The sequence below is a fragment of the Amphiprion ocellaris genome, chromosome 18 (genome assembly GCF_022539595.1).
Source record: "Amphiprion ocellaris isolate individual 3 ecotype Okinawa chromosome 18, ASM2253959v1, whole genome shotgun sequence".
In the NCBI taxonomy this organism is placed as follows: Eukaryota; Metazoa; Chordata; class Actinopteri; family Pomacentridae; genus Amphiprion; species Amphiprion ocellaris.
Window position 1 is genome coordinate 28,407,977 of NC_072783.1, and position 27,829 is coordinate 28,435,805.

Here is a 27,829-nt window from a genome sequence, read left to right on the forward strand (position 1 = left end):
AATAGTTTAACATGTCATAAAATGCACTTTTTTCCTTTACTTGCTGAGAGTTAGACAAGAAGATTGATACCATTTAGTCTGTTGAATAGTAAGCTGGTGCCAGCAGCAGTCAATGAGCTCCACATAACCCTAAGCTAACCATCCTCTGACTGTAGCTTCTTATTAAAGAGTCAGACTTGGGAGAAGCATCTTCTATTCCAACTCTAAGTGAGTTAAGTCCAAATATTCCTTTAATAGCGATTTCTGTTTGCACACATACTTATCCGGAAAACTAAACTGAAAGATATCCAGAAGGACCCTGGACCATCAGACGCTGAATCATCGGCTTATTGGGATTCCAGAGTAGGATTTAGTAAAAGGTCAAGAAACGTAGAGCTGGCACTCCAACGAACGACTCAGAAAGAAAGTCAAAGTAGATTTTAGGAGCTACAAAACCCCAAACAGCAGCTGTGCCAAAAGTTTCTCGTTTAGAGCGACAAACCAGTGAGGAGGAGAGAAAATATCGAGGAATACTGCACATCCAGCTGCTTTCCTCAACATCAGTTCTGCATTTTTAAGCAGTTGTTCATCAAAAGTTTTTGGCAAAATGGTTTATTCATGAGCGTCCTCTGTGTAAGTGCATCTCCATGTGTTCCAACCTGTGCAGTCAGTTAAAGCACCATCGTTCCAGCTTCACTGATGCAAAAGTTTTGGAAGTTTTTAAGATAGGCAAAGGCCATTTATTGATTACATAAAGGCTATTAAATGTTTATTAAAAACTAAAAAGCATTTAAAAAAAAAAACTTAGGCATTTATTGAGTCACTAAAGTACTGTAGAGTACAGACCACATCAGCATGATTATAAGCATCCTCTGGTAAATGAACAACCAGATACTGATGTCTCTCACCATATGGACTTCAGGAGATGACTGGGGGATGATAAACTGTGACCTACTGGTTGGGTTCTCTCTGTTCTCATGTTTCTTACATGTTTGTCCCCTGACAGCCGGGTCCTAATGTTTTTTGAGCAACACACCATACTATGACGTTTTTACAATGACGGTTCTACTATGGAACCAGTTTGACATGTTCAGGTGTTCTTTGTGTGAAAACTCAGAGATTTCAGGTATCAGAAGGTGGTTTTCAACTTTCTTTGTTAAGTTTCTGCTTCAACTTTCAACTAAATTTACTTCACTAACCCAGCCCTCTGGACTTCCAGTAAGCTGTGTTCCTATTGGCTGTCCAGGTGGCTGCTTGGTGCTATCAGGAACACCTGAGCAGCTCAGTGTCTTCCTGCTTTATTTAGCTGCAGACAAACATTTCCTCTGTTTCTCTTCACCACTGAATCGGGTTTGGCTTCGTTGCTTTAGTTTGTTCTTTAGGCGTTGGCTTGCAGCTTCCAGCAGTAAGATCATCTTTAATGTGTTTCTTGGTGTGTTTCAGGGCTTTGTACCGGATAAGTTGTCTTGGTAAATGTGGTTCTTTAGCCACAGTTAGCACATGGTGCTAATGTGTGCAGTGATTAGTGGATTTGGTGCAGCTGCGTTGTGTCTTTATCTTGGCTGTAGTGAGTCTTTAGAGGTTTTTGCTCAGACACATTCTGTATTCTTGTTTGTGAACCCACGTTGGTTGTCCAGAAGGTAAGAGTTCCTGTCCTGATTCTCTGTTCTCAGAGGTTCTCTGGTAGGCTGCAGGAGACTTTAGCATTTGGGTTGTGTTAGTTTGGTTTTTGTACGGTTTCATTTGGACGACTATCTTGAGGCTCCTCCATGTGGTTTAGTGAGGTTTTCTGGAACAGTTCTACAAAGCAACCTGCAGCAGAAGAGACTTTGAGAGTTTTTAGGAAGTTCTGGAGAGCAGACTTTAGAGCAGCAGAAACATTTGTCAGCAGTTTGAGCAGGAGAAGGTGAGCTTCAGAGTAGAAATGAGATGGAAACCTTCTTGACCCGTGTGGTGAGGTCCTGTACCAAGAGTTTGAGCAGGTTGTGAAGAGTCTGTAGTTCTTTGGTCTGAAAGCACAAGAAGAGTCGACTCATTAAAGGAGAAAACAGGAGATATTGTTGGTTCTTCTGTCGCTCTGCAGTTTCCTTAGACTGAATATCAAGTTTATATTTTAAATGATTTCCCATGTGAGCCCAAGAAGACTTCGATAAACTCCCTCCATCCCCTGGACACAACAGATTTTATTACCATGTTAAATCTTTTTTTTTTTTTTAATGTTTTTGAGTTTTAATCATAGTTTTAGCATAGTTTTTTCTCTTTGCTTGTTTAGTTTTGTCATCTGTGTAAAAGGTGCTAAACAAATAAAGTTGAATTGATAAACTGAATAATTGACTAACTCATGATTGTGACAACAGAAGTATTTTCATTGTGATATAAGGGTTTATTTCATTTTCAAGGTTGCGGTTAAAATCTTGACAGAAAAAGAAAATTAAAGAAATAAACAACATAACAAAAAGCAATTAAATCAAAGGAAAAAAAGGTAATACAATAAAACTTTTAAGAAGTTTTATTATTAAAAAGATTTAAGAAATTTAAGATGTAAGTTTCTAATTAAATGTTTAATTTTTAATTAAATGTTTTGTCTTTTTAAAGGTTTAATAATCTAATTAAATGTTTTGCATTTTTTAAAAAATGTTTGATGTTCTTGTTTAATTGTATTTTCTAAATGTTTAATTATGGAAAATATTTTATCTGTAATTTTTAATATTTGTATTTAAAAAAAAATTATTTCATAATGACATGTATTGTATCTTGGTGAATTATCTAATTCAATATTTTGTCTGTTTAATATAATTTAATTGTATTTAATGTTTAACTCTATTAAAAAATGCAAAACATTTAATTAGATTATTAAACCTTTAAAAAGACAAAACATTTAATTAAAAAAATTAAATGTTTAATTAGAAAATTACATCTTAAAGACAATAACACTTCAAATAGGCATTACACAGAAAATACAATGAAGCATTTAAAAAGAAAATTAAACATTAAAAGGTGTTAAAACATTTAAAAAGAAAAACCTTAAAGATTTAATCGAAACATTAAATATTGGGAAAGAAAAAGAAACTCAAACAAGCCGATAAAACATTTGAAAAAACAGTTAAACATTAAAAAGACAAAACATTTGGAAATCAAATCAGACATTAGAAAAGAATAAAAGGTGAGAAAAGAGCAAAACTAAACGTTTAAGAAGAATCAAACTAAAGACAAAACATTTAAAAAGACACCAGTTAGACTTTAGAAGATCAAATTCAACAGAAGAGACAATAAAACGATCAAAAAGAGCAAGAAAAGATAAAGGTCTTCAAGCGTTTTCTAGTCTGAAATGAAAACATCAAGTTGTTTCTTCAAACATTTCCTCTTTCTATGTTCTTGGTTTGATTGTGGACAGATTTACTAAGAACTCATTTCAGAAAACTGCTTTCCAGATAAAGTCTACTAGTAGTTGAAGGCATTGATCAAACTAATGTTACCTTCTGATCTCCACAAACTTTACTGTTCAGTGAAGAAAATCAAAGTTTGTTGAGGATTTCTAAAAAACCCACAGGTGAAGGTCTGAGAAGAACTCAGATGGATGATCTAAATGTGAAATCAAGACTCATGGTCACAAGTTTTAAGGCTTCTGTTAACCAGAAAGTTCAAACTAACAGAAGTACTGAGAAACTTTTAAAATTTCAGTCCTCAGACTGTCGAAAGGTTCAAACTAACAGAGAAGTACTGAGAAACCTTTAAGATTTCAGTCCTCAGACTGTCGAAAGGTTCAAACTAACAGAGAACTAGTCAAGAACTTCTAAGATTTCAGTCCTCAGGCTGTCGAAAGGTTCAAACTAACAGAGAAGTACTGAGAAACCTTTAAAACTTCAGCCCTCAGACTGTCTGAAGGTTCAAACTAACAGAGAACTACTGTGGGACTTAGAAAATTTCAGCCCTCAGACTGTGTGAAAGCTCAGGTCCTGAGGACTCGAGAGGTGTGGAGGCTTTGGAAAGCCTTGGAACTGAGGGTTCCACCCTCCAGCACAAAGGCTGAAGTCCCACCTCCTGAGAAAAACGGTCGAGTCGAGACTCGAGTTAAAAAAAAACTCGAAAACGACAAAAAATAGATGATAAATGCGCAAAAAAAAGAAGAATTAGTATCTGAGCGAATAGCTCAGGGGGATAAGAAGAGAGTCTGCGGACTGGAGGGTCGCAGGTTCAAGACCCACCACTGGCCTTTTTCTTTCTTTGTCTTTGTCAGAATTTTGAGAAAACTTAAGAAGTGTCTGGTCTTGAACCAGCGACCTGCAGCTCCACAGGCAAATCCTTAACTCACTGAGCTACAGATCAGATAAAAAGAAATACATTCGTCGTCCCTTTGGCATCGTAGTTTCTGTGTGACCACATGGGCGGAGCCAAGGCGGAGTCTGGGTGGAGTCAGGGCGGAGAGTAGGCGGGGAGGTGGGTGGAGGAGTAGGCGGGGAGGCCACCACCCACCTCCCCGCCTACTCTCCGCCCTGACTCCCCCCACGGCCCACCACACCTTCCCCCGCCCGACGAGTTTTTCGAGTCTCCACGAGTTCTTCGAGTCTCCACAGGTTTTCCCGAGTTTCTGGAGTTTCCACCAGGTCGGAGGCAGAACAAGTTGTCATGAAGAGGTGTTGAAGTCGGCCAGGATGGACTGACTTTTTACAGCGACTAGAAGGAAGACCACTAGAAGAGCAGGTCTTTAACCACCATCCATAAAATCCATGGAGTCGCTCCACAGAATAATGAAGGGAGGTCAACTTTTATCAACCTCCATCCAGATGTTCAACTCGATATCTTTACTTTGACATTTTTAGCACCACAAACCTTTAGTATCACACTTTATTATCATTTATTAGGACTTTAATGGAATCCATCAGCAGATTTAGTTTTTGTTGAGAAACTTTATTCTTGTCGTCGTGGGACTGCAGTATTTAAAACTGTTCCTTCTATTTGACCTCATGTTTAGGAGTTTTAGTGGAGAAAGTTATTTTGATTGTCCATTACTCTCTTAAAAACCAAATTATAAATTGGATTAGTCAAGAGGTTTAAATTTCTTACTATAAAAATAAAGCGTCTTGAGACAATTTGACCTGTAATTGGCAAAATATAAATAAAACTGAATTAAAATTGTATGTATCTTGTAATGTTGGAGTAATTCAGCCATACATGTTGGAAAACACATTTTCTTTGTCCACTAATCTGTTGATTGTTTACTCCAATAATTCATTTCTTGTTTTGGTTTATAAAATGTCAAACCCAAATATATTCAGTTTACTGTCATAAAAACCAAAAAGATTTACGTTCATGATGCAGGAATCAGGCAGTTTTTCACTTTTTATCTCAGTTTAGTCAGAAAGATAGTTGACAATGTGTGAATTGTTGCAGCTTGTGAGCCGTAAAAGGTTTTAATCTTTGGGGCCGAGTGTCAGAAAACATTTAGAAACCACCATCAACAACACTCAAAGATTTGAACATCATTAAAGGGAAATCCAACTTTTGCATAACAATGTCTAATTAAAGGACATTTATTTACAATGTAAATGTGTGATATTCATCCTCTGGAGCTTTCTCTTCACATCGTCTTCCACCTGGACTGCTTTGGTCGGGAGCATGTGCAACAAACATTTGAAAAACTGCACTTTAACATCAATGAATGACACTGAAGTTTAATCTCTACATAAATGAGACTGAGTCTGGATGTGCTGCTCTGTCATTAACTCCTAAGTTTAGAGAAAGTTCAAACAAAAGAGGACAGTTCAGATAAGACTTGAGAATGAGCTAATTTTGAACAAACATCTCAGACTTTCTGAGCTTCAGCACCTCTAGCAAGATATTTTAACAAGCAACTCAAGAGATCCAGAAGTTGGCGAGAGTTAGCTTTAGCTGAGCCAAAGAACATGTGGGATAGTAATCTAGCAAACATTTCAGACTTTTCTCTGTGAATTCTGAGAAATAATTTCCTATTTAATGACAGAGCTACACATCTTAACTCAGTCTCATTAAAACAGACTCTAATTCAGTGTCATCCATCCATATTAAAGTGCAGTTACCCAAAATGTTTGTTGCATGAGCTCCAACAAAACCTGTCCAGGTAGAAGGCCACTTTGACAAACAGGAAGTGGAAGATTCCAAGAAGATTTATAGAAGGGGGAACTGGACTGTACTAAGTGTGGTCGAGTATAGAGGGGTGTTTTGTGGGTTTTTAAGGCTGATAATGATTATTAGTGAGACATTTGGAGTAGATATTCATTTGCAGTAAATGAAAGTATTTAAAATCTTGGAGTTAAACTTAGAAGAACACAAACTCTAACAGAAGACTTTGTTGATATGTTTTTGTTTTGTTTACAGATGTTAAGTTAAAGGAGTTTTATTCGTGACATATAACCAATCAAATCACTCCAGAAGACAGAGCGACCAGGTAGATAAAGGTTCAGAGCCAAAGTAGCGCCATTTTTAAATGTATTTATTACCGTAGATCAGTAAAAAATAAAATACTGATAATCAGTAAATCAGTCAGTCCACAATTACTACAATTCTACAATGTATGTCTCTTTGCTTTGACTTGTTATTTGTACAATATACGATGTATTTGATGGCGTTTTTTCATACCAAAGGCTATACTATGATGTTTTCTAAGAGACATACCATGCTACTCTGTTTGTTCTGGCCCTGCACTCCTCCTCTGTTGTTTTCTGGATTGTACTCAGCTGCATGCCTTCGTCCACCCGGCCTCCGTTGACTCGTCCCGCCTGCCGTCTCTGGAGCTGAAGCTGGATTGGAACAGACCAAAGTACAGTCCAATCACGATGCCAGCTGCCTCTCAAAAGGCTCCTTCATCTGGCAGGTGGCAGCACTTCTTCTGAGGGGAAGCTGAGCTGGCCCGGCAGAACTTTGGAGATGTGTTCCAGTGGTTGGTGGATGTGTGGGGAGATAGAGAGGGACCTTTGAATTGTTCACAAAGGAAAACAGGGAACCCATTGGTAGTTTTAGTTTAAGGTGCTACTGCGGTGTGTTTTTGTCTTTTAAGAGGTGAACAGGAAGAGTTTTTTTTCGTATTGATGATCTTTTACTTTGTTCCTGGTTGGAATGCCCATCAATGTCAACAGGAAGTTCACTTTTAGTTCTGTTTATTTATTTTTATTTTACTAACACCCATTTGCTTTTAACCCCCTCACATGTTGTGTTGTTGTAAACTTACTCTTTCAAATAAATAAACGTCTAACCCTCTGGAAACCAGCGTTTGGACTGTTTTTGTGTTGCTCCTCACCTACTTCAGACAGCCAGGACATAACAACGTTTTGTGGACTAAAGGCTACACTATGACGATTTTAGAGCAACATGCTAAACTATGATGTTTGTTGGGCGACACGCTATACTATAGGCTTTTTTAATTGACATATTACTGTGACTTTTTTTTGTTTTAGTTTTTTTTTGTTTTTTAAGCAACATATAAGAATTCGAACAGTTTAAAAGTTACTATACTTTTACTTGTGCAATGAAATTATTATTCTATGGCATTTTTTAGATGACATATTATACTCTGATGTTTTCTTGAATTACATACCATTTTGACAATATACTGCACTATGACATTTTTTGAACCACATATCATACATGACAATTTTAGGCAACATCCTATCATTTTTCACTTTTTGAACCACATAATAATCTATGTTTTGTTTGTTTTTTTCTTGCCAACATGCTGTACTATGAACTACAGGCCATACTATGTTATTCTTGAGTAAAGCTTACTATACTTTGACATTTTCTGAACTACATCCTATACTATGGCGTTATACACAGAGTGCTTTGGTTACATGTTGATTTACAATGTAGATTTTTTTCTGTTTTGTTTTTTGAAGGGATTACCATAGACCTGACTGTGAACACTGTTGACACCCACCTCAGGGAGACGCTGCCTAAGATCTCAAGGCTGCTTGGTCGTGGTCTTTCTGGTACGTACTCTTCCAAGATGAGCTGGGAAGTTTAACACTGATGGAATGACACCAGGTCTAAGCCGACAAACTTCCAATTCCTCCTCAACCCATAGTCTCTGGGAAACCTACATGGAGTAAGAAAAGTAGACAGAGAAGTAATTAAGTCTGTACACAACATATTAAAAAGAAATCATGCTAATAAATTAAGTACAAAGAACCGAATTCGCCAATATACTGGAGACCAGAGCTATTTAATTTGATAAGTATAACCTTGTTTAGTAACATTTCAATTATTTGAGAGCAGTCCTAAAGAACTGCCTGTAATCCCAATCATAAAATGGGTTTGGAGGAAGAACATAGACGTTAATCTGGATATACATGAGTTAGGCTTTATAACTACTATTGGTAGTATTGGTGGTAGTAATAGCAATGTGACTACTACTAGTAGTAGTGGTAGTACACTAACTACTGCTGCTGATACTGGCACTGCTACTACAACTTGTAATACTATTACAAATGCTGATACTACTTCTACGACTCTAACAGCTGTTTATACTGCTGCTGCTTGTACTTTTAGTATTACTACTACTGCTTGTACAACTATACTACAGCTACTATTAATCGTCTGGTATTTGGTTGTCAAGCTGCTAGCTCGCCTTAGCGTTTTGCTAGTGGCTAACTAGTTAGCTCTCATAGACTGGAAGCTCTCAACAAGATTTCATAATGAAAAAAGAGCCAAAAACTATTCTTACCTATGAAAAGTCATTCCAAGTTTCCTTGTCTCAATCGTACAACGTAGTGTGTAATTGTATGCAGCACAGTGAGCCGGCATACTTGTTGTTTCCGTTTTCACGCCGTCTACATCAACGGAATGCACTGAAACTTTGCCCCCACTAGCTTAGCCTCGCTGTAGCCGCAGCTCAAAGGGGCGTGTCCTATCTACTCATTCATATCTATGAGAACAACGATGGCTGTACATAAGGATGCCTGACGTTGATTAGCTGCGTAAATACCATTATATACAGTCTATGGTAAGTGAATCGCATCATTGGCTGCAGCAGCCAGTCACCGGTCACTCACTAACTCACATTGAAAAATAGCACAGAATGAATTGTTACGTGTTTATTTTATTTACAATTTAGGTTGGATTTTTTTTTTGTGCGCAGCGCAGATTTTCTGTGCGCGGAGACCGTGTCAGCAGTGCGCAATCGCGCACGCGCGCAGCTTAGAGGGAACAGTGCTGATGTATATGTTTGATATAAACAGGAAAAGGGTACCTCAGTCATGTTTTATAGTCCTGCTGCAAATGTTTCTAAAAGCGGATATGTGCTCATGCTATATTTAGTCTCTTTGTTCATGTTCTCACAAATGAGTCAAGTTGTCATTGCAAAAACTGAACATTAATGTTAAACATGACTGACCGCATCCGATCAATCTTTACATGAGCCACAGTCAGAGCGAGCCAAAGCCCAACAGATGGAGACCACAAAGCGCCAAGTTCACACGAGAATCCAAACAGATGGACACATGAAGTGTAGCACCTGCTTCTGGCGCTGCACCTCGACACTCACAGCGTGACTTAGAGTGGAAAAATCACAGGGGAATTAGATCTTACAGGGTTACAAGGCATTCTTCAGCCAATGGAAGTCGAGCTTTATCAGTGTTTCTGCATCAGAGAGAGGTGTGCCAGCTGCAGGGTCTCCATGAGGTCATACTTGTCATTCTGCCTTCTCTCACATTCATAAATAATATTTTGTTTCTCTATTAGCTACATTTATTTAAGTATGTCCACAGAATCTATCATGTGGTTCAAATTTTTGAGCTTGAGAGACTAACAAAACAATTGCATTCGATGTGGTGAAACAAATGATTTTAAAGTAGATAAGGGGTGCAAAAGGTCGACTTTTATGTTCCCATAGCAACAATTTAGCACCTCTGTTGGGGTTTGATAAGGTTCTAATAATTAGCAATCAGCTATAATTATCTCCAGGTGCTGGCATTTCTTGCCTTCAGTCATTTCTTTTTTCGTTTTTTTGCTCTCGTACTCGTACCAGCCTCCCCTGCAGTTACAATCCCTGCAGAAAATGACAATACACAATACAGTATTGTGTTTCATAATCTCGTTTTCTGCAGAATCAATTATTTAAACGCTTGACCACTGACCAAATATCACAAAGCAAATGTCTCTTAGCACCAATATGACAGTAGCACTTAGGGAGAAGGAGATTATCATTAAGATTCACAAAGGAGCCTTACAATCAGAATGTTTTTAATTATCTTTGATGATGTTTGTGTTGGTTGTTAATCAAGTGCAGATGGCAGTAGGTGGTTGGCAGAGATAATATTCATGATCTGGATGAGAGGAGGTGAAGTAAATGTAATAACTGGATGAAACTTTACACCTGTCGCCGGAGAGGATCAGAAGGAATCCAGACACTCGCTTAAAGCTTCAGCACAGTGTGAGTCCTGTCACCGGAGGTCATGGAAGATGTCGAACTTCATTCAGCTATGAAACCTGACTTTTTTTATTATTTTATGGGCGCATTAACGTCTGGGAATGTGGGAATTTAATAGCGGGACTGATTACTTCATGAGTTGCAGCTGGTTTCCTAAAATTTCTCCAGGTTCTTTAGGCCATAAATAAATATGAACTTGAGCATAATTTTGGGATATCTACCCAATCATGCCCTGGTCAAGCTCAGTACCTCCTCCATAAAATCAAAACTTTGCATTTTAGGCTTTTCAAATGAAGATAGTGAGCGAAATTTAAAGGTGCTGGTAGGCAGATTTTGTTCCAGTTGGACCAAACCATCTCTTGACTGTAGCCACATGTTCGCTGTTCAGTTTTGAGCTTCTCAAAGTCAAATTTATTCACGAAACACATTTGAAAACAAGAGTTGAACCAAAAGTTTTGTACAATGAAAGCAGCAAAACAAATTTGCATGGAAATACAATAAAAAATGTTTTTTTAAAGATTAAGTATGAAATTCTCCTTAAACCTTAATAACTGAGTCAACGAGAAGAGGTGGGTCTTTAAGTTTCTCACATTTGAGCCTCTATTTTTGAGGCTGGATCTCAGAGCATCTTGGAGCATCTGGTTGGTCGACCTCAGTGCTCTAACTGGGTTATGGTGATGTAAGAGTTCTGCTCAATAAGGAGGCTTCAACCCATTTGAAACCATAAAAACCACACAATTAAATTAATTAAATTAAAGTCAATCCTGAAACAGACAGGAAGTCAGTGGAGGGAGGCCAATGCTGGTGTGATGTGATCACGCTTTCTATTCCTTGTTAGAAGATGAGCAGCCACATTTTGTATCAGCTGCAGACGATGAAGAAACGACTGATCTACATCCACATACAAAGACTTACAAGAGTCTATACACACAGTAATAAAGTCAAATATAGGCCTTCATCTTGGCTAAAAGTCTTGAAAAACGCTTCTTTCGACAACTGAGCTGATCTGTCTATAAAATGTGGAGGAAAATGTTGTCACAAAAGATCCATTTTATGAAGCCAAAGAGCCAAAAGTGACTCCAGATCATCCAACAAGTCCTTCAGACCAAACACAACAGTCTTACTTTCTTTAATGCTGAGAAAGTTGAAATCCATTCACGTTTGGACACATTTGAAACAGTCCAGTATGAGCTGCACTGAGTCTTTTCTTTTTCTTTTTACAAGCAGACAGATTTGCATATAATTTGCAAAACAATGAAAAGGTAGACTCAGCTCAGTCTCAGCAAGAAACCGGATAACTGCATTTCAAAAACGATGAACAATGATTCACTCCTTTGCAAAAGACAATGTCCTCCTTCTCCATATATTGTGTATAAGCTATATAAATCACATTCAATAAAGAATAGGAATGTGATTCAGTATTTAACATCTATCTTGGTCTAATTTCCTTGACTGGATTGTAAAATGCTCTGGAGGTGCATTACCAATAATACATTGTTGGTTAAAATAAATAAATAAATCAAGAACCAGACATATTTTTGAATCTAAACTCAATGCAGACCACCAGTAACCTCTGTTAAGGCAAAGGCCATGTTGATAATTCATGTGCTCTGACTGTGGAGCAGCCAAAATATCGACTGATACACAGACAATTTGAAGCAATTATTCTTCAAGCCACTGATTAGTCTCTCCATCTGTGAGCTCACAGCTAATCTGCCCAAAACGCAAACTTCCTGCCAAAACAAACAATGCTTAATAATGAAGTGAGGCTTTGCCAGGAGGCCATCAATGGTACTGGTTCCACTGACGGTGTGATTTTTGTTTAGTTTTTTTTTTTTTTCCTCCAAAAACTGAGTTTCATTCACACCCATTAGCTCGGCCAATCATATCTAAACAATGTTCATTAGACAAAACAGCTGAGCTCAGGTCCATTCAGTTTTTCTGCTCTAATTGAAATGTACTGCCTCGGCCCTTTTGGGAGAGCTTCATTAGCAAAACACATCATGCTAATGCATTTTAAAGACGTCCAGCTTAAGGGCTAATTAATATTCCCCAGAAAGAGGCGCAAATCTCCGCTGTAAGAGCCACTTCATAACACCAGCTGTCATGATGTTTACTGAAACGTTCTCCATAGGCTCTCTGAGTACGGCTTGAGGAAAATGCAACCATCAAACGGCATACTCAAGAGGAAATTAACCTTCTGAGTGCAACTGTTTGCAGGTGAGAGCTTAAGAACATTTGGGCTTAGCTTGATTGCAGATCAAAGGCAGCACTAAGATAAATAGTGGAAATCAAGTTTGTTCTTTTTACTTGGTTAACATGGTGTCCTTTTATATATTGGAAGACATATTGTGAGCAAAATAAGCTTTTTCTTGACCCCACAGTATACAAATCAGTCTCAAAAACACACCTATTTAGACATTCAGTAACTTAACAAACCTATGTATACTATAGAGTAGTTTTACAGAGTATTGTAGGCGAGCAGGTGTGTTCCAGCTGCAGTGAGTGAGAAAGGTTGAGTGGAGAAAGATCCAAGGACTTCAAAGATCCAAGCCATTTTAAACCAGTAAATGATTATTTTTGTTGAAAATAACTTCTAGATATCTAACTTTGACACAAAGGTGAGTTTTTAGGGGTTAAATCAGTGAGCATAGGTGACCTTTAAAAAAATGCTAAACATGAAAACACATTAATATTATTATATTATATATATATTACGCTATTTTAGCATATTTGTACCTGAAAAAAAACCTTTCCCTTCTTGAAGATGCACTCAGCTAATTTTATACCAAAAGTTCTTTTTTCTGTCTTTAGGAGTAGATTTCCAAAGTCCAAGGAAGTAACTCTGATGACGCCACCGTGATGTCATCAGGGTTATTTCAGCTAGTTTTTGAAATTAGGCTCAAAAGGGGAGATTTGCAAGAAAGTCTAAACATTGAGGATCTCTGCTGCTTTGATTTTGACCATTACTCAGACAATCTGTCTCGTATGAGTCACATTATGCATTTCTAGAATTTTAAATCAGCACAGTGACTTGTAATGTGAAAACCACAGCGAGCTGCAACTTGTATTTCTGTGCAGCTTATAAATTACATCAAGACCTACAAAACAGATGGGGCCAAATGGAGTTGAAAGGTCTGCCAACAAAGACATGCATGTAATAGTGCAATTTAAATTGAATATCATCACATTTGAATTCAGATTCTTTGAACAAACTGATTAATTAAACAGGTCTATACCCCAACAAAAACCATGCTAGAGCAGGTGAAGCACGGGTTAGGGTTGCAGGTGTCAAATAATGGTTGAATTTGATTCAGACGCTTCAGTTTCAGAGTCGTGTTGTTGTGCATGTTGGCTTCCTGCCACACTGTCATGGCTTGCTGGGAAAATCTGAATAGAAGAGTGTCCATTGAGCACAATGGCACCTGTGTTTTTCATCTGATGTGAAATACTCCAGCCTCAATGCATGTTGCTTAAAAACACTAATGTCCTGCATGAATATACCCCATAATGAAGCAGGTTAAAAATAAAAACACTTTGGCACCTTATTCATTTACCTGACATGCAAATCCAGTGTTAGGAAAAAAATCTTACTTTTTAGCATCACCAAAAGGTTTTATGTCCCTCTTGGTAAATTACTTGTGCAAAAAATGGAATGGAGTACAGAATATGAAAGAAAACTCTTTCTAAAATAAAATAATGCAAATAATAAATCAATAGTTAACAGTGAAACTTCCTTTTATTGTCACAGACGTCAACACACCACCTCACAATAGCATGTAAAGCCAGAGACAGAGAGAGAGGCTCAAATTCCTCACTTCGGTACTAATCACCACATACTATGTACAAAGGGGCTGCTCGCTTAGTAGTAAAAAGACAGCGCGGAATAAATAGGCTCTACGGCTATTTTACATTAATGTTTAATATAAACAAATACCTGTTTTACAAATTGCACTTGCCGATGGCTGTGAGGTAAAAAAAAATCATGGTGAGCTATATAACTACAGTACAGTCACTCCGACAAATGCTTCATTTTTACCTTTTTAACTTATGGGATACCGATTTCCCCATTATTCTCATTCACATAGACTGCTTATCCAAGAAAGTTAGAAATGAAAAGATAAAAGGGATAAAGCACAAGAGTTGGGATGCGCTCTTTAGATGCGTAAAATCCACTGAATCCTGTTCCTCAGCGTGATTTATTACCGACGTTTTGCTGCTGTCCACCAAAGTCTAATGGTCGATATTGTAATGATAGCAGTACTATCAAGTGACCACTAGTTGGCAGTATAGCCTTAAGTGTGTTATGAGTTAGATAGACGAACAAGAATGCTTTGTTGTGGAGCTGAGACTACGTTGTTGACGGTTAAAAATAAATAGCTTGCTGCTCGTAGAAGCTAGCAGCACAAATGTTCATGCATGACTTCTTGAATAACAGAAGACAGAACATTACATGGTACCAGGTCGCGGGTCGAGAAAGAAAAAGAAACTGAAGCAAGATGGACGCCGTAAAGCCACCAACTCCGCTGAAAATGACGGGTAATGTGGATGCTAACTGGCGGACTTTCAAGCAACAGTTCCTGCTCTACCTTGCCGCCATAGGAGTGGATAGTAGGGCGGAAGCAAGAAAAATAGCCCTTTTGCTAACCATCGCCGGAGCGGAGGCTATTGAAGTTTTCAACACGTTTGTATATGAAGCACCCGAGGACAAAGACAAGTTTGAAAAGGTCCTACAGAAATTTGATGAACACTGTCTTGCCAAGAAAAATGAAACTTATGAACGATACGTGTTTCGGTCGAGGCTCCAACAGCCTGGTGAGTCGTTTGATAATTTTCTCACCGATCTCAAAATAAAAGCTCAGTCCTGTAACTTTGGTGATCTCAAAAACTCAATGATAAGGGATCAGATTGTATTTGGGACGAATGAAAAGAAACTTAGAGAAAAGTTGTTGAGAGATGCGGACCTCACATTGGACAGTGCAATAAAAACGTGCCAAGCTAATGAGCTAGCAAAGCAACACGCTCTTACATTCAAAGCAACGCCATGTGAAGAAGAAAATGAGTCTGTGAAAACAGTGGCAATGAAAGGAAAGTCACGATTCAAGTTTAAGCATAAAGACAAAAGCAGAGACAATGATCAAACACAGTTTAGCTGCAAAAAGTGTGGCGAAATGCACAAGCCGAAACAGTGCCCTGCATTTGGGAGAACATGTGCAAAGTGTAAAAAGCAAAATCACTATGCGAAAATGTGCCACACTAGAAAGAACATACACACAGTGCAGGAAGACACAGATGATAGTGATGATTTAAGTGAGACATTTTTCATCAAAATGGTGTCTGGAGAGGACAACTTCAAGCAGCCCCAAAACACAAGAGACACTGAACATGTTATATGTGCAGTAAAAGAAGATAAATGGACTGCACCTCTGATAGTCAATGGGACAATAATAACCTTCAAAATTGACACCGGAGCCAAAGCAAACCTAATCAATGAAAATGATGTGAAAGCACTTGCAGAGAAACCAAAAAGAGTCGCAGGCAAGGCTATGTCATTAAAAGCGTACAACAACCAGCCAATAAAAACTATGGGAGTTTGCAGGCTGATTGTGACAGCAAAAGGAAAACAACACAACATAATGTTCACAATAGTGCCAAGTGGACATGAGTCAATCCTGGGAGACAAGGCATCTGAGGACCTTGGGCTGGTGAAAAGAATCTACCAAATCAACAGTGACAACGTCAATATGGACAAATTGAACAAAAGACTGTCACAAAGTGAAGGTAGTACAAGTATATTAAACAAATACACGTCTGTCTTTAAAGGACATGGTACACTGCCTTACACTTACAAAATACAGCTCAAGGATGATGCTAAACCTGTAGTGCATGCCCCAAGAAGAGTACCAGCACCTCTCAAAGCCGGATTAAAAAAGGAACTAAACAGAATGACACAGATGGGAGTCATTGAGAGAGTGGTAGAGCCCACAGACTGGGTTAATTCCATCACATGTGTTAAAAAGAGAAATTCCCCTGAATTACGTGTCTGCCTAGATCCTAAAGATCTAAATGAAAACATAAAAAGAGAACATTATCAAATTCCCAAGCGTGAAGAGATCCTGAGTGACATGGCAGGCGCAAAGTTCTTCAGCAAACTAGATGCCTCGCACGGATTTTGGCAGCTGAAATTGGACCCAGAAAGCAGCAGGTACACCACCTTTAACACACCATTTGGACGTTACTGTTTTCTGAGGCTCCCATTTGGCATCAAGTCAGCGCCCGAGATCTTTCACAGAGCCATGGAGTCGATCATAGAAGGTCTGGAAGGAACACGTGTTTACATTGATGACTTAATAGTCTGGGGAAACACAAAACAACAACATGATGAGAGACTAGAGAAACTGTTACGAAGAGTGAAAAAGTACGGACTCAAACTAAAGAGAGAGAAATGTCTTTTTGGAGTTACAGAAATGACGTTCCTGGGAGACAAGCTCACAGCAGACGGAGTAGTCCCAGATGAAACCAAAGTGCAAGCCATACTGGACATGCCAGCTCCAATTGATAAAAAAGGAGTTCTGCGAGCCATGGGAATGATAAACTTTCTGGGCAAGTTCATTCCCAACCTCTCCTCAAAGACAAAGTGCCTGAGAGAGTTGCTGCATCACAACATAGCTTTCGAGTGGACAACAAGACATGAGAAGGAGTGGAAAGAACTAAAGAGAACTGTGACAGCTGAGCCAGTCCTTACCTACTTTGATCCAACAAAACCGACCAAAGTTTCCACTGATGCATCAAAAGACGGGCTAGGTGCCGTATTGCTGCAAATGAACAAAGAAACATGGCAACCTGTAGCCTATGCATCTAGATCAATGTCAGAGACTGAGAAACGCTATGCTCAGATTGAGAAGGAGTCACTGGGCCTAGTGTTTGGGTGTGGTAAGTTTCACACTTATGTTTATGGACTGCCCACGTTCATAGCAGAGACTGATCATAAACCACTCATTTCAATTAGAAAAAAGAATCTCAACGACATGTCGCCCAGAATCCAGCGTATGATGATGACATTGCAGCGCTATGATTTTGATCTGATATACACGCCGGGAAAATACATAGTGCTAGCTGACACACTTTCCCGAGCACCAGCACCTGTCAGTGAGACTAAGTGCATCACAACAGAGGAGGCTGAGGCTCACATCAACATGATCACAGCCTCACTGCCAGCAACAGACAATATGCTGCAAAAGATTGTCAAAGAGACAGCAATGGACCCTGTACTGAACAAAGTGACACAGTGTATAAGCAATGGCTGGTCAAAAGGAGTCTGCCCACAGTTTTTTCCTGTGCGGGCAGAGTTATGTATGTCTAATAGCATCCTGCTGAGAAAGGACAGGATTGTTATTCCACAAACTATGCACAAAGACATGCTTCAACGTCTTCATGAAGGACACCTGGGAGTAGAGAAATGCAAGAGAAGAGCGCGAGAAGCCATCTACTGGCCAGGCATTAACAAGGACATTGAGGAAATGATTCAAAAATGCCAAATCTGCCAGAAACATCACTACAAACAAGTCAAAGAGCCAATGCTGGTAGCCGACCTTCCCTCAGCACCCTGGCAAAAGGTGGGCACAGATTTATTTCATCTGCATGGCAAAGACTATCTTCTTGTTATAGACTATTACTCTAACTATCCTGAGATTGCCCAACTCTCCAGCACCTCTGCACAGTCTGTTATTGTGCACATGAAAGGATTCTTTGCAAGACACGGAATCCCACAGAGTGTTGTGAGTGACAACGGTCCACAATATGCCTGTGAAGAGTTTAAGGAATTTGCAAGGCAATATGGATTCAAGCACATCACATCGAGCCCTTTGTACCCACAAGCAAATGGTCAGGCTGAAAAGGGAGTACAAATCGTTAAGAGACTGCTGAAGAAAGCCAAAGATGGTAAGACTGATCCTCACCTTGCTTTGCTAAGTTACAGAGCTGCACCTCTGGAGTGTGGAGCATCACCTGCTGAGCTACTCATGTGTCGTAAACTCCGCACTACACTTCCACAAGTACAACAAGGACATGATAACAACATCTGGATGGACAACAAGAAGAGGCTCAAACTCAAACAGAAAATGGCTTATGACAGAGCTACAAAATATCTTGAACCTCTTTGTGAAAAGGACACTGTGAGGATCGAAGGACCTGACTGCTGGGGCAGAAAAGCAACTGTGCTCAGTGAAGTTGGACCTAGGTCTTACATTGTGGAAACCGAGGATGGACGGACAGTGAGGAGAAATAGGAGGAGTCTGTTAAAGACTCAAGAGGACACTGACAAACATTCTGCTGAGGAAGAACCTGAAGAACAAAAAGATACACCAGTTGCACACCCAACAGAACCTCAAGCAACTTCTCGAATGACTGAACCTGTTAGGAGGTCGACAAGAGCTAGAAAACCACCTGACAGACTTATTGAAAATGCTTAATGTTTGTTATGAAAAAAGGGTACCTTGTTATTTGTTATGCATTTTGGTAAAAGTGTTTATTTGTTAAAAAAAAAAAAAAAAAAAAGGAAAAACATGAAGATGTAAAACAAAGTAAAATGAATGAGTTAAAACATTGTTATAAAATATGTATTGTTAAAACTTTGGAAGGGAGATGTAATGATAGCAGTACTATCAAGTGACCACTAGTTGGCAGTATAGCCTTAAGTGTGTTATGAGTTAGATAGACGAACAAGAATGCTTTGTTGTGGAGCTGAGACTACGTTGTTGACGGTTAAAAATAAATAGCTTGCTGCTCGTAGAAGCTAGCAGCACAAATGTTCATGCATGACTTCTTGAATAACAGAAGACAGAACATTACAGATATCAGCCAGTTTGGAAAATTGGAGTCCTGGAGAGATGTGCGCAAAAAAAACCATAAAAGCACTGTTCCATAAGCCGGTTTTTAAAAGTATGGCTTTTAAATATATTTCTGATAATGTCGCCTGGTGTTGGAGTTCACTGGTGCAGAAAAAATACAACAGTAAAAAAACACCCACTATAAGGTCCTATGGCTCTTGCGCAAACGTCCGGGTTTGTGCCCATTGTGCCATAATCCTCTTTATCCAAACTTTTGTCTTTTGCTTTTTTTTTGTTGTTTTTTTTACCATCACAGTTGTGATTCAGAGTGAGACACCTTCGCAGTCCCCACCAGACTGCTGTCACTGTTGTCCAAACCGGCGCAGTCCGTCCACATCCCCAACGTGCCGGGCTCCAGAGGGGACACGAACCCGCCGGAGCATCGCGACAGGTCGCAGGAGCTGATGTGCAGCCTGCGGTCGGCTTGCCTCGGGCAGCACAGCAGCCTCTTGAAAGCTTTCCTGAAGTCCGGGCTCCGGCAGTAAATAATGGGATTGAACGCCGAGTTCACGTACCCCAACCAGTTCAGGAACACGAACAGATTCTTGTCCACCACCTCTGCGCAAAACACCCGCACCACGTTGACGATGAAGAAGGGCAGCCAGCACAGAGTGAACGTCCCCATGATGATGCCCAGAGTTTTGAGCGCCTTCTGCTCCCTGAGCGCAAGGATCTTGGACGGCCTCTTCTTGCACTTGGAAGTCAGTCCGGTTAAAGTGTTGTGGAACCTGCCCTCGCACTTGTCGATCTTCCTCAGCTGCATTTTCGCCTCCCTGTACACGCGCGCGTAAACGAATATCATAACCAGGAGAGGAATGTAAAAAGAAATGACGGATGACGAGATGGCATATGCTCTGTTGGTGACAAAGTCGCAACATTCCGGATCCTCGTAGCAGGCTGTGTCCACGCTGTCCCGGGACCAGTGCATGAGGATAGGCAGGAAGGAGACCAGCGCAGAGATGGCCCACACTACGCACACCATCGCCTTGGCCCGAGCTTTGGTTAACAAGCTTTGGTAGCGGAAAGGTGATGTGATGGCCACGTACCTGTCTATGGCGATTACGCACAGGGTCTCGATGCTGGCCGTGACGCAGAGCACATCCACGGAGATCCAGAACTCGCAGAAAAAGGAGCCGTACAGCCACGAGCCGCGCACCTCGAGCGCGGCACCGAACGGCACCACCAACAGCCCCATGATGAGGTCCGCGCTCGCCAGCGACACGATGAACACGTTGGTGAGCGTCTGCAGCCTCTGCGTCTTGGCTATGGCCACGATGACCAGGATATTCCCGAAAACGATGCACAGGACGATCAAACCCATCAACAGGCTCATGCCCGCCATCCACTGCTCGGACGCGGCTGCGGAGCCCGGCGCGTCAGACGCCTCGCTCCACGTGCCATTCTGGATGTTCACCGGCGAGGACGCGCCACCGTCCCCCATGACGGGCTGCTGCGCTGTGTGCGGAACCAGGACGAGTTCATCAAGGCAGCGCAGAGCAGCCGATGCAGTCCACAGCTCTACTCCCGTTGCGCGCCAACTCCATCTGAAGCTGCTGCCGAGCCGTCAGCCTGCTCTGACTGCTGCACCGGCCGGGGCGGCAGAGCGGGCGGTGACATCACTGCTCCTTCTCCACCAATCAGGCAGCATACAGAGGCAAACGGTCCCAACTGAGGAGGCACCTGAAGCTCAGAAAATACACTTAAAAGTCTAATTTTCCCCTTATGTTTTGATGAATAAGCTGAAAAACACTTTAATTAAAAGAGAGAGGAGGACAGTTTTGGAAAGCAGCTCTCCAGCCTCCTACCTGAAACTGTTCGTTTCTTTTATCTGCCCAGTCTTTGGGAACATGTTGAGTCAAAAATGGAAGGCCCAGAATCTACCAGGACATCAAGAACTACAGGGATTTCCCTGTTTTCATCACTTGCCATCCAAAACAGGATTTGTTTTTCCATTTTATATTTTTATCTCTAAGAATACATTCCCCGGGCATGAGATCAGGCCCAACCACAGATCTGCACTTTGCTTCACAGCAGCTGTATTACATGAAACTTCTTATCTCGAGTTATAAGCCGAGAAAGCTAGAAAACAGTGTTTGACTCACAGCCAAGCTATTTGTTATGTGCATTATGCAGGAAGAAGGATTCCGGGTCAGTTGTGAGTCATTAGGATACTGAAACACCGACTGAACAAAGCAGCTACTGAGGCAGAGGAACATCAGGTGTAAACTGGCTGATAAAAAACACACAGCTTATAGTTGAAACAAATCAAACTTACACAAGAAAAGAAGGGCTACACAAAGCCAGCACTGGGGCTGAGGAAACTTTGTTACATTAAACCGTATTACACATTGAATGGAAAGATGCCACAGAATCTGATCTGGCAAAGTCAAAACGCTGTCAGTATGTGTGCAAATTCCACACATTTTCAAAGAGTTTACTGTCTACAACTGAAAAGCAGCCTTTAAAAAACAGAGACCGTCTTGATGATCAGTAAGTGAAAGCATTTGGACCGGCCTTGTGACAGACAGACGACACAATAAGATGGATAACGTCGTGCTCGTTTTGCTGTCCTGTTGCTGCTTCATGAACCCGATGACCCGACGCCTGAGGCTGTGACACAACTTGACCCAACATGACAAAACCCATCTTTGTGTCAACATCACTGTGTGGATTTATACCTCCGGCACTCAAAGCACCTTCGTGCTGGAAGCAGCAGCAGGGTCACTCAGCCTTTAGCACTTCGGAAGCTGAAACAATAGCTTTTTAGCAAGTTTTTTCTTTTAGGAATCGGTAGCTCCCTGCTGCAGTGATGTGGTGCAAACACCCACAGGGTTCACTTTTGCATCTTAGCAGAGAGGTATGTGTAAAAATTAGCTCAACACATCTAAAGAATTGAGGGGACCTGAACAAAATTGACCAGAAAAGCTCACAGTTAGGTAAAAGTAATGGATAAGCAGCAGAAACAAACCACCAAGAGAAAGGAATCGATTATTAAAACAGATAAATAATTTTCTTAATAATAAATTTTTAAAAAGTGAATAAATGGGTGAAAAAGCTACTTACAGGTGTTGAACAGTGTGGATGTACTGTGGAAACAGCTGAAAGGTGAATACAATTCAAATAAATAGCTCCAACCAAACCAACCTATTGATAGTAATAATTCAACAGAACGAAGACCCACCAAAGTTAAGTAATATCTTGTTTAAAAACAGTTTAGATGAACATATTTGAACATTATACCTACATGGTGTTGATAAAGGTGTTCCTGAGGCCGTCTGACATGCACGTGGAGAAGCATCAGATGAAAAATGTTGGGAACCACTGCCCTACTTTAACAATAATCTTAACCTACATCCAAATTTAGTGGTTTTGGGTTGAGCGTGTTGCCCAGGAGGCACCTTGGAGGTTTTTCCTGACACCACCACATGTTCTCTGCTTGAGGTTGTAATTTCAATCACGAGGAGTTGAAAACTGTGTTAGTAGGGTACCAATTTTAAAACCAGCCTTCAAAACCAAACCCATTTTCATAATAATAATAATTTAGTCATGGATCAGATATTGGCCATTAATAAGGAATAAGAAGAGGTTGCTTTTTCTACTGGATTATCCCACTTTGCTCGTTCAGATTTACTTGCGGTTCCTTGAGTTTCCAAAAGCAGAACAAGAGGCTCCTCTGCTGTGGAACCAGTTTCCAGTTTAGGTTTTGGAGGCAGACACCCTCTCTACTTCAAAATGTGGCTTAAAACTTTGCTTTTAGATTAATCTTATAATTGGGGCTGACTCAGGTAACTCTGAACCATCTTTTACTTATGCTGTTACAAGCTCAGGCTGCTGGGCGACTTCCCATGATTATATTACATGAGTATGATTGCTATTTATTTTACTAATTCATTTACTTTACTATGTGAGGTGCCTTGAGATGACTTATGTCGTGAATTGGCACTACATAAATAAAACATAATTAAAAGTACCTCATGGAAAAGGAACTACAGAGGATCGGGGCCAAAATCCCATCATTAACAACTACAACATGTATTAATAAAATACCAGCATTTTAATCACAACATAGAAAGATGGGAATCAGCTTAAGGAATCCTTCACAACTGGGCAACGCAGACTTTGTGTTGTAGCTGCTCTACAATGTTTTATTCAGTAGTGCTACAGACCTCACATACATTTTAAAAAGAGACAACAGACATGTTTATTTCCAAGTCTGTAGCCAGTATTAATTCATAAAGTCGTGTCCTGTATTATTTTCTGGAAATGTGTGGTTTTAACAAAGTGGCAGCAGTTACACTGTGCAACTTAAAGTGACACACTGTTCATTTAATAATAGGACTGCAAAAAGCTGAGTAACTGGAGGTTCAATATAGTAAGGACTAATTAAGGGCAGTGTGCAGTGAATCAGTATTTGTAAATGGTAAAGGCTTCTTTGAGAATTTCTTCAAAGTTATACAGGAATTGATTCTTTGGTAGAGATTAGTTCCAGTGAACTCTGGTCACAGTGAAGGATGTGGAGTTTTACCAGCACAACAGGGACACTGTTTGCCATTGGTTTTACAAATTTATTATGTTCGGTCACAATTTTCAACACTGAGACCATCTCAAATTAAATTTCACTCACCATGGCTGTGACAGATCTCAATATCTAGCACAGAAACTTGCATTAACATAAGTTTCTGAATTTGGGTGGAGTGACCCTTCAGGATGTTAACTCTGAAATAGAAAATACTCATTTTTAGAAGCTGCTCTCAAACACTTCAAAACTAGTTTTCAACTTTGCTGATGTACTGGTGTCTCTTCAAGGCCACATTTATAGCATTTGCACCTCTTTGTTGTAATTCAGCTTTTTTTTGTGCGCAGTTGTTCACTTACTTTAACAAAAGCAAAGAGCTCTTGACCACTGAACAGCAGCTGCCTCCCACATATCTTCATGTAGGCTTTTGTGTGCCCGAATAAAGAGAAGCAGAGGAGGTTCAACTTGACTTAACAGCTTGACCTCGTACGTCAGCGCCGGCGCAGAGGTCAAACGTCAAAGTTGATTTCATTATTTTGAGTCAAGCCCCTGTTTAAAGGCAGGTATCCCAGCAGGGGCAGACAAACTGGTTCCATGTGCTCACGTGAAGCTTCAGCAGCTCGATTCATCATTTTGCATTCATCTTACGCTGTCACACAGGCTGGGAATACCGGTAATAACTTTTCTCTCACAGTGATACGATCTTAATGAAGCCCACTCTGCCAGGATGAACAGTGAATAAATGTTTCTGCAAATTAAAGTGGTGGAAAAAGCTGCGATTTTCTCCTTCACTAAACTCCCAAATGCTTTTTCGCATGATTTCATAACTCCGCTTCCAATTAAATTATCTTGCTTTAAAAACACCTTTTTATGAGCAATTAATCCAGCAACAATTAACCAGTGTCAACTTCATGCATCATATGAATGTCATAAGAGGCACAAAGCCCCTAAAATAGCATTGAAAAGCTTTTTTGTGCTGCTGAAAGGAGCTCATGGAGGCTCTTATCTGATCACTCAGATTCACAATCCTCATGGCTTACTTGGGGGGGCTTTACTTATTTTTAAATTACCACTCACTTAAATGTGCTGCAACACCACACAGGGTGTCAGAAGACCTCCCATGTAGCCTATAACCTTTAGTATTTTATCTCTGTTCATGTGCTGCTCCGTGGTGATGCTTTGAGTGCGGCTGGCCTCTGGCAGCGTACACAGGAGCCAGAATCATGCAGGGTTAATGATGCTGTCAGAGCGACGCCGAGGGAAGCGGCCGAGGCGACGGAGGGATAAGACAGCAGGCGAAGAAAAGGAAAAAAGAGGGAGACGGACGCCAAAAATAGCCACACTTCTGCTGCCTGCATTCCTCTAATGATTTTTCTTAAGTGATTATACAGTTGCTAGATTTATTGTCTCACAGTTAATGTTAAATATTCTTCATGTGTGTAAACACGGATTCATGAATTAACAATATGATTTGGTGACACTTGCAGGATGTTTCGAGAGAAGTTAACCACTTTAAATCTGGATTCATACAGTGAGTTTCATTTAAGTTATTCTAAGATGTTCTCTAGCAACTTTCTTGGTATAAATGTCTGATCTTGTTTTTTGATCCTGGAAATTTTGGGCTTTTTCTGACTTATTTGGACACTCAAACATTTGATTCTGTTTGAAACAGCGCATAAAGGATGCAGAAAACAGCCATTTGATCAATACAGTCCTATAGTTATCACACCTTTAGATTCATAAAATTAGAATTAGGGGTCTCAGATTAGGTGGAAAGGATTAGAGCCTCCTTTGGGAGTGACATGTGAAAGCTGTCTTGTTTAAACCTCTCACATCTAGACTCTGTTTGCCATTATGCCAAGACCTTAAAAGCTCTCCGAAGTCCTTCAGAAAAAAAGGCAGTGGATGCCAATGACTCTGGCAAGGAATTTTAAAAGATCTTCCAATTGTTTGAAGTACATCATTCCACTGTGAGGAACATCATCTACAGATAGACTGCCAGTTTGTCCAGCACTTACCACCCCAGCAAATTCAGCTCAAGAGCAGACAATTTGAGAAGTCTCAGAGAACCCCAGAATTTCGTCACAGGAACTGTATGTGACTCTTGTAACAGCTGGTGTTAAAGTGCATGCATTTATCGCACAAATTTGACCTGCATGGAAGGAGAGCCAGGAAAAAGCCGCTGCAGTCCAAAAAGAACATTAGAGCAAAACTACAGTTTGCCAGTGAGGTTATACACAAAGAGCAGACCAATAAAAGACAGAGCTGTTTACCCACAATAACAGCAGACATGTTCGGTGGATACCAAAAACAGCTTTTCAGGAGAAGAATGTCATATCACCTGTGAAGCATGGTGGTGGATGTGATGGTTTGGGGTTGCTTTGCTGCCTCAGGGACTGGGAACCTTGCATCAGTGATTAAACTCAGATTTTTTCCTGATTAAAAAGAAATGTGGGGTTATGGAATAGGCTAGTCAAAGGTCAGATTTGAATTCCATTTCAAATCCCCTGACAATAGGCAGTTCATGCAAGAAAACCCTGAAACATCTTGGAACTGAAGGTAGTCCGCATAGAGGAGTTGTCAAGAACATCCTGCATCAAAGACTCGTGGATAATTATGTAAAGATATATAAGAAGTTATTGCTGCTAAATGGGGCAACGTTAGCTTCAGAAGCCAAAGGTGTACTTACATTGTCCACAGTAGAACGTCCATCCATTGGCTCTACACTGCTTGATCCTATCCCAGTTGACTTACTGACCAGCTGGTTGGCAGTCTAACGCAGGGCTACACACACACAGTCAAATAACAAAGCAGTCTCACCTCAGCATGTCTTTGGACTGTGGGAGGAAGTCAGAGAACCTGGTGGGAAACTATGCAGACACAGGCATAAGATGCAAACTCCACACAGAAAGATCCCAGGCCGAAATTTGAACCCAGGACTTCTGTCCACAGAAGAACATTACATCTATTAATATTTTTGTCCAATAAATGACTGAAAATCAGAATTCCTTGTGGTGTTATTAAAGTACATCACATTTATGAGCGGTTACTGTTTTGGGATGAAATGTTTGCTTGTCCAAATATATCAAAAAAGAAAAAAAAATATCATTCCTAGACACGCCATTCCCACTGCTCCAAGTACAGACTGTATTTCACAGTTAAAAATCATCCACAACAAAAGCAGCATTTACTCCTTTTAGAAAAATATTTGCCTAAAACCACAATTTAAAAATAAGTCAGCCTTTTCAGAGAAGTCAAATGGATTATTTGTGACTTACCATTTATACTTTCAGCATAAAGCTCGGGGCTGAATGAGCCACACACAGAAACACTAAAACATTACTGCTTTTAATCTTTTTCATCGTTAACTTTTCATGTGATTTACTGACACTGATTCCATAATATATATATCATCAACACTGGAATTTTTGCATTTATTTCTCAAAAAGAATACCAGTTATCACAGTTTCTACTGATAATGGAAACACGTAATATTTATAACAAACAATGTGGTGATTTTTGCATTTATTTCATGTAAAAAAAAAAAACTGTTTGGACCTGTCAAATTGATTAATGCACATATGGTTTAATATTTATGACAGCTATAACCGGAATGTTTGCTAGAAATACACATACTAAAAGTTAAATACACTATTGTGCTGATAATGGAAAAATGCTGCAATATATAGAACAGATCACACAAACTTCATTTTATACTGTGGTTTCGTGTAAATTTCCATGTAAAACTAAAATTTTAAAAAGGTGAAAGTTTTATAGCAAAATGTGGAATGAAGCACATTTTTTTAAAATAAAATCAACAGTATCAAGACATTTCTTTACCGTAAATGAAGAAAATGTTTTACCATGATTGTACGGTAGCATTCAATAACAGCTGCCGGAATTTTACCGTAAAAATAGCTTCTTTTTTTTTTTTTTTTTTTTTTTACAGTGTATGTTAAATTAGCTGATCTGCAAAGGCTGGAAATATGTAAAGACAGACGGAGAAATGTTTCAAGGAATGGCAGCTATGCAGTTAAGGTCTCTGTA

The 27,829-nt window shown here is 39.9% G+C and overlaps 1 protein-coding gene and 1 long non-coding RNA gene across 4 annotated transcripts; both read right to left on the reverse strand.

The window, feature by feature from the left end:
* Positions 1-1,401: 1,401 nt before the first annotated feature.
* LOC129347438 (uncharacterized) lies at positions 1,402-14,619 on the reverse strand. 3 transcript variants are annotated; one of them, XR_008599552.1, is made up of 4 exons: positions 8,675-10,780; positions 7,889-8,047; positions 6,631-6,927; positions 1,402-1,988 (listed from the first exon to the last, which is right to left on the reverse strand). It is a non-coding gene; the product is annotated as an uncharacterized LOC129347438 (long non-coding RNA). The 3 variants fall into 3 exon arrangements; XR_008599553.1 differs by lacking the exon at positions 1,402-1,988 and adding an exon at positions 4,471-4,653 and having other exon boundaries at positions 8,675-10,784; XR_008599554.1 differs by lacking the exon at positions 1,402-1,988 and having other exon boundaries at positions 4,738-6,927; positions 8,675-14,619.
* A 4,616-nt stretch (positions 14,620-19,235) lies between these two features.
* On the reverse strand, positions 19,236-21,372 carry adrb1 (adrenoceptor beta 1). The gene has a single exon (XM_023268303.3). It carries the CDS (start codon positions 20,705-20,707, stop codon positions 19,517-19,519), a length of 1,191 nt encoding a protein of 396 aa, XP_023124071.2. The 5' UTR covers positions 20,708-21,372; the 3' UTR covers positions 19,236-19,516.
* Between the last annotated feature and the right edge of the window lie 6,457 nt (positions 21,373-27,829).

What these genes read in the sequence shown, in the direction of transcription:
- adrb1 (XM_023268303.3), bottom strand. Translation starts at nt 20,707, where the DNA reads ATGGGGGACGGTGGCGCGTCCTCGCCGGTGAACATCCAGAATGGCACG.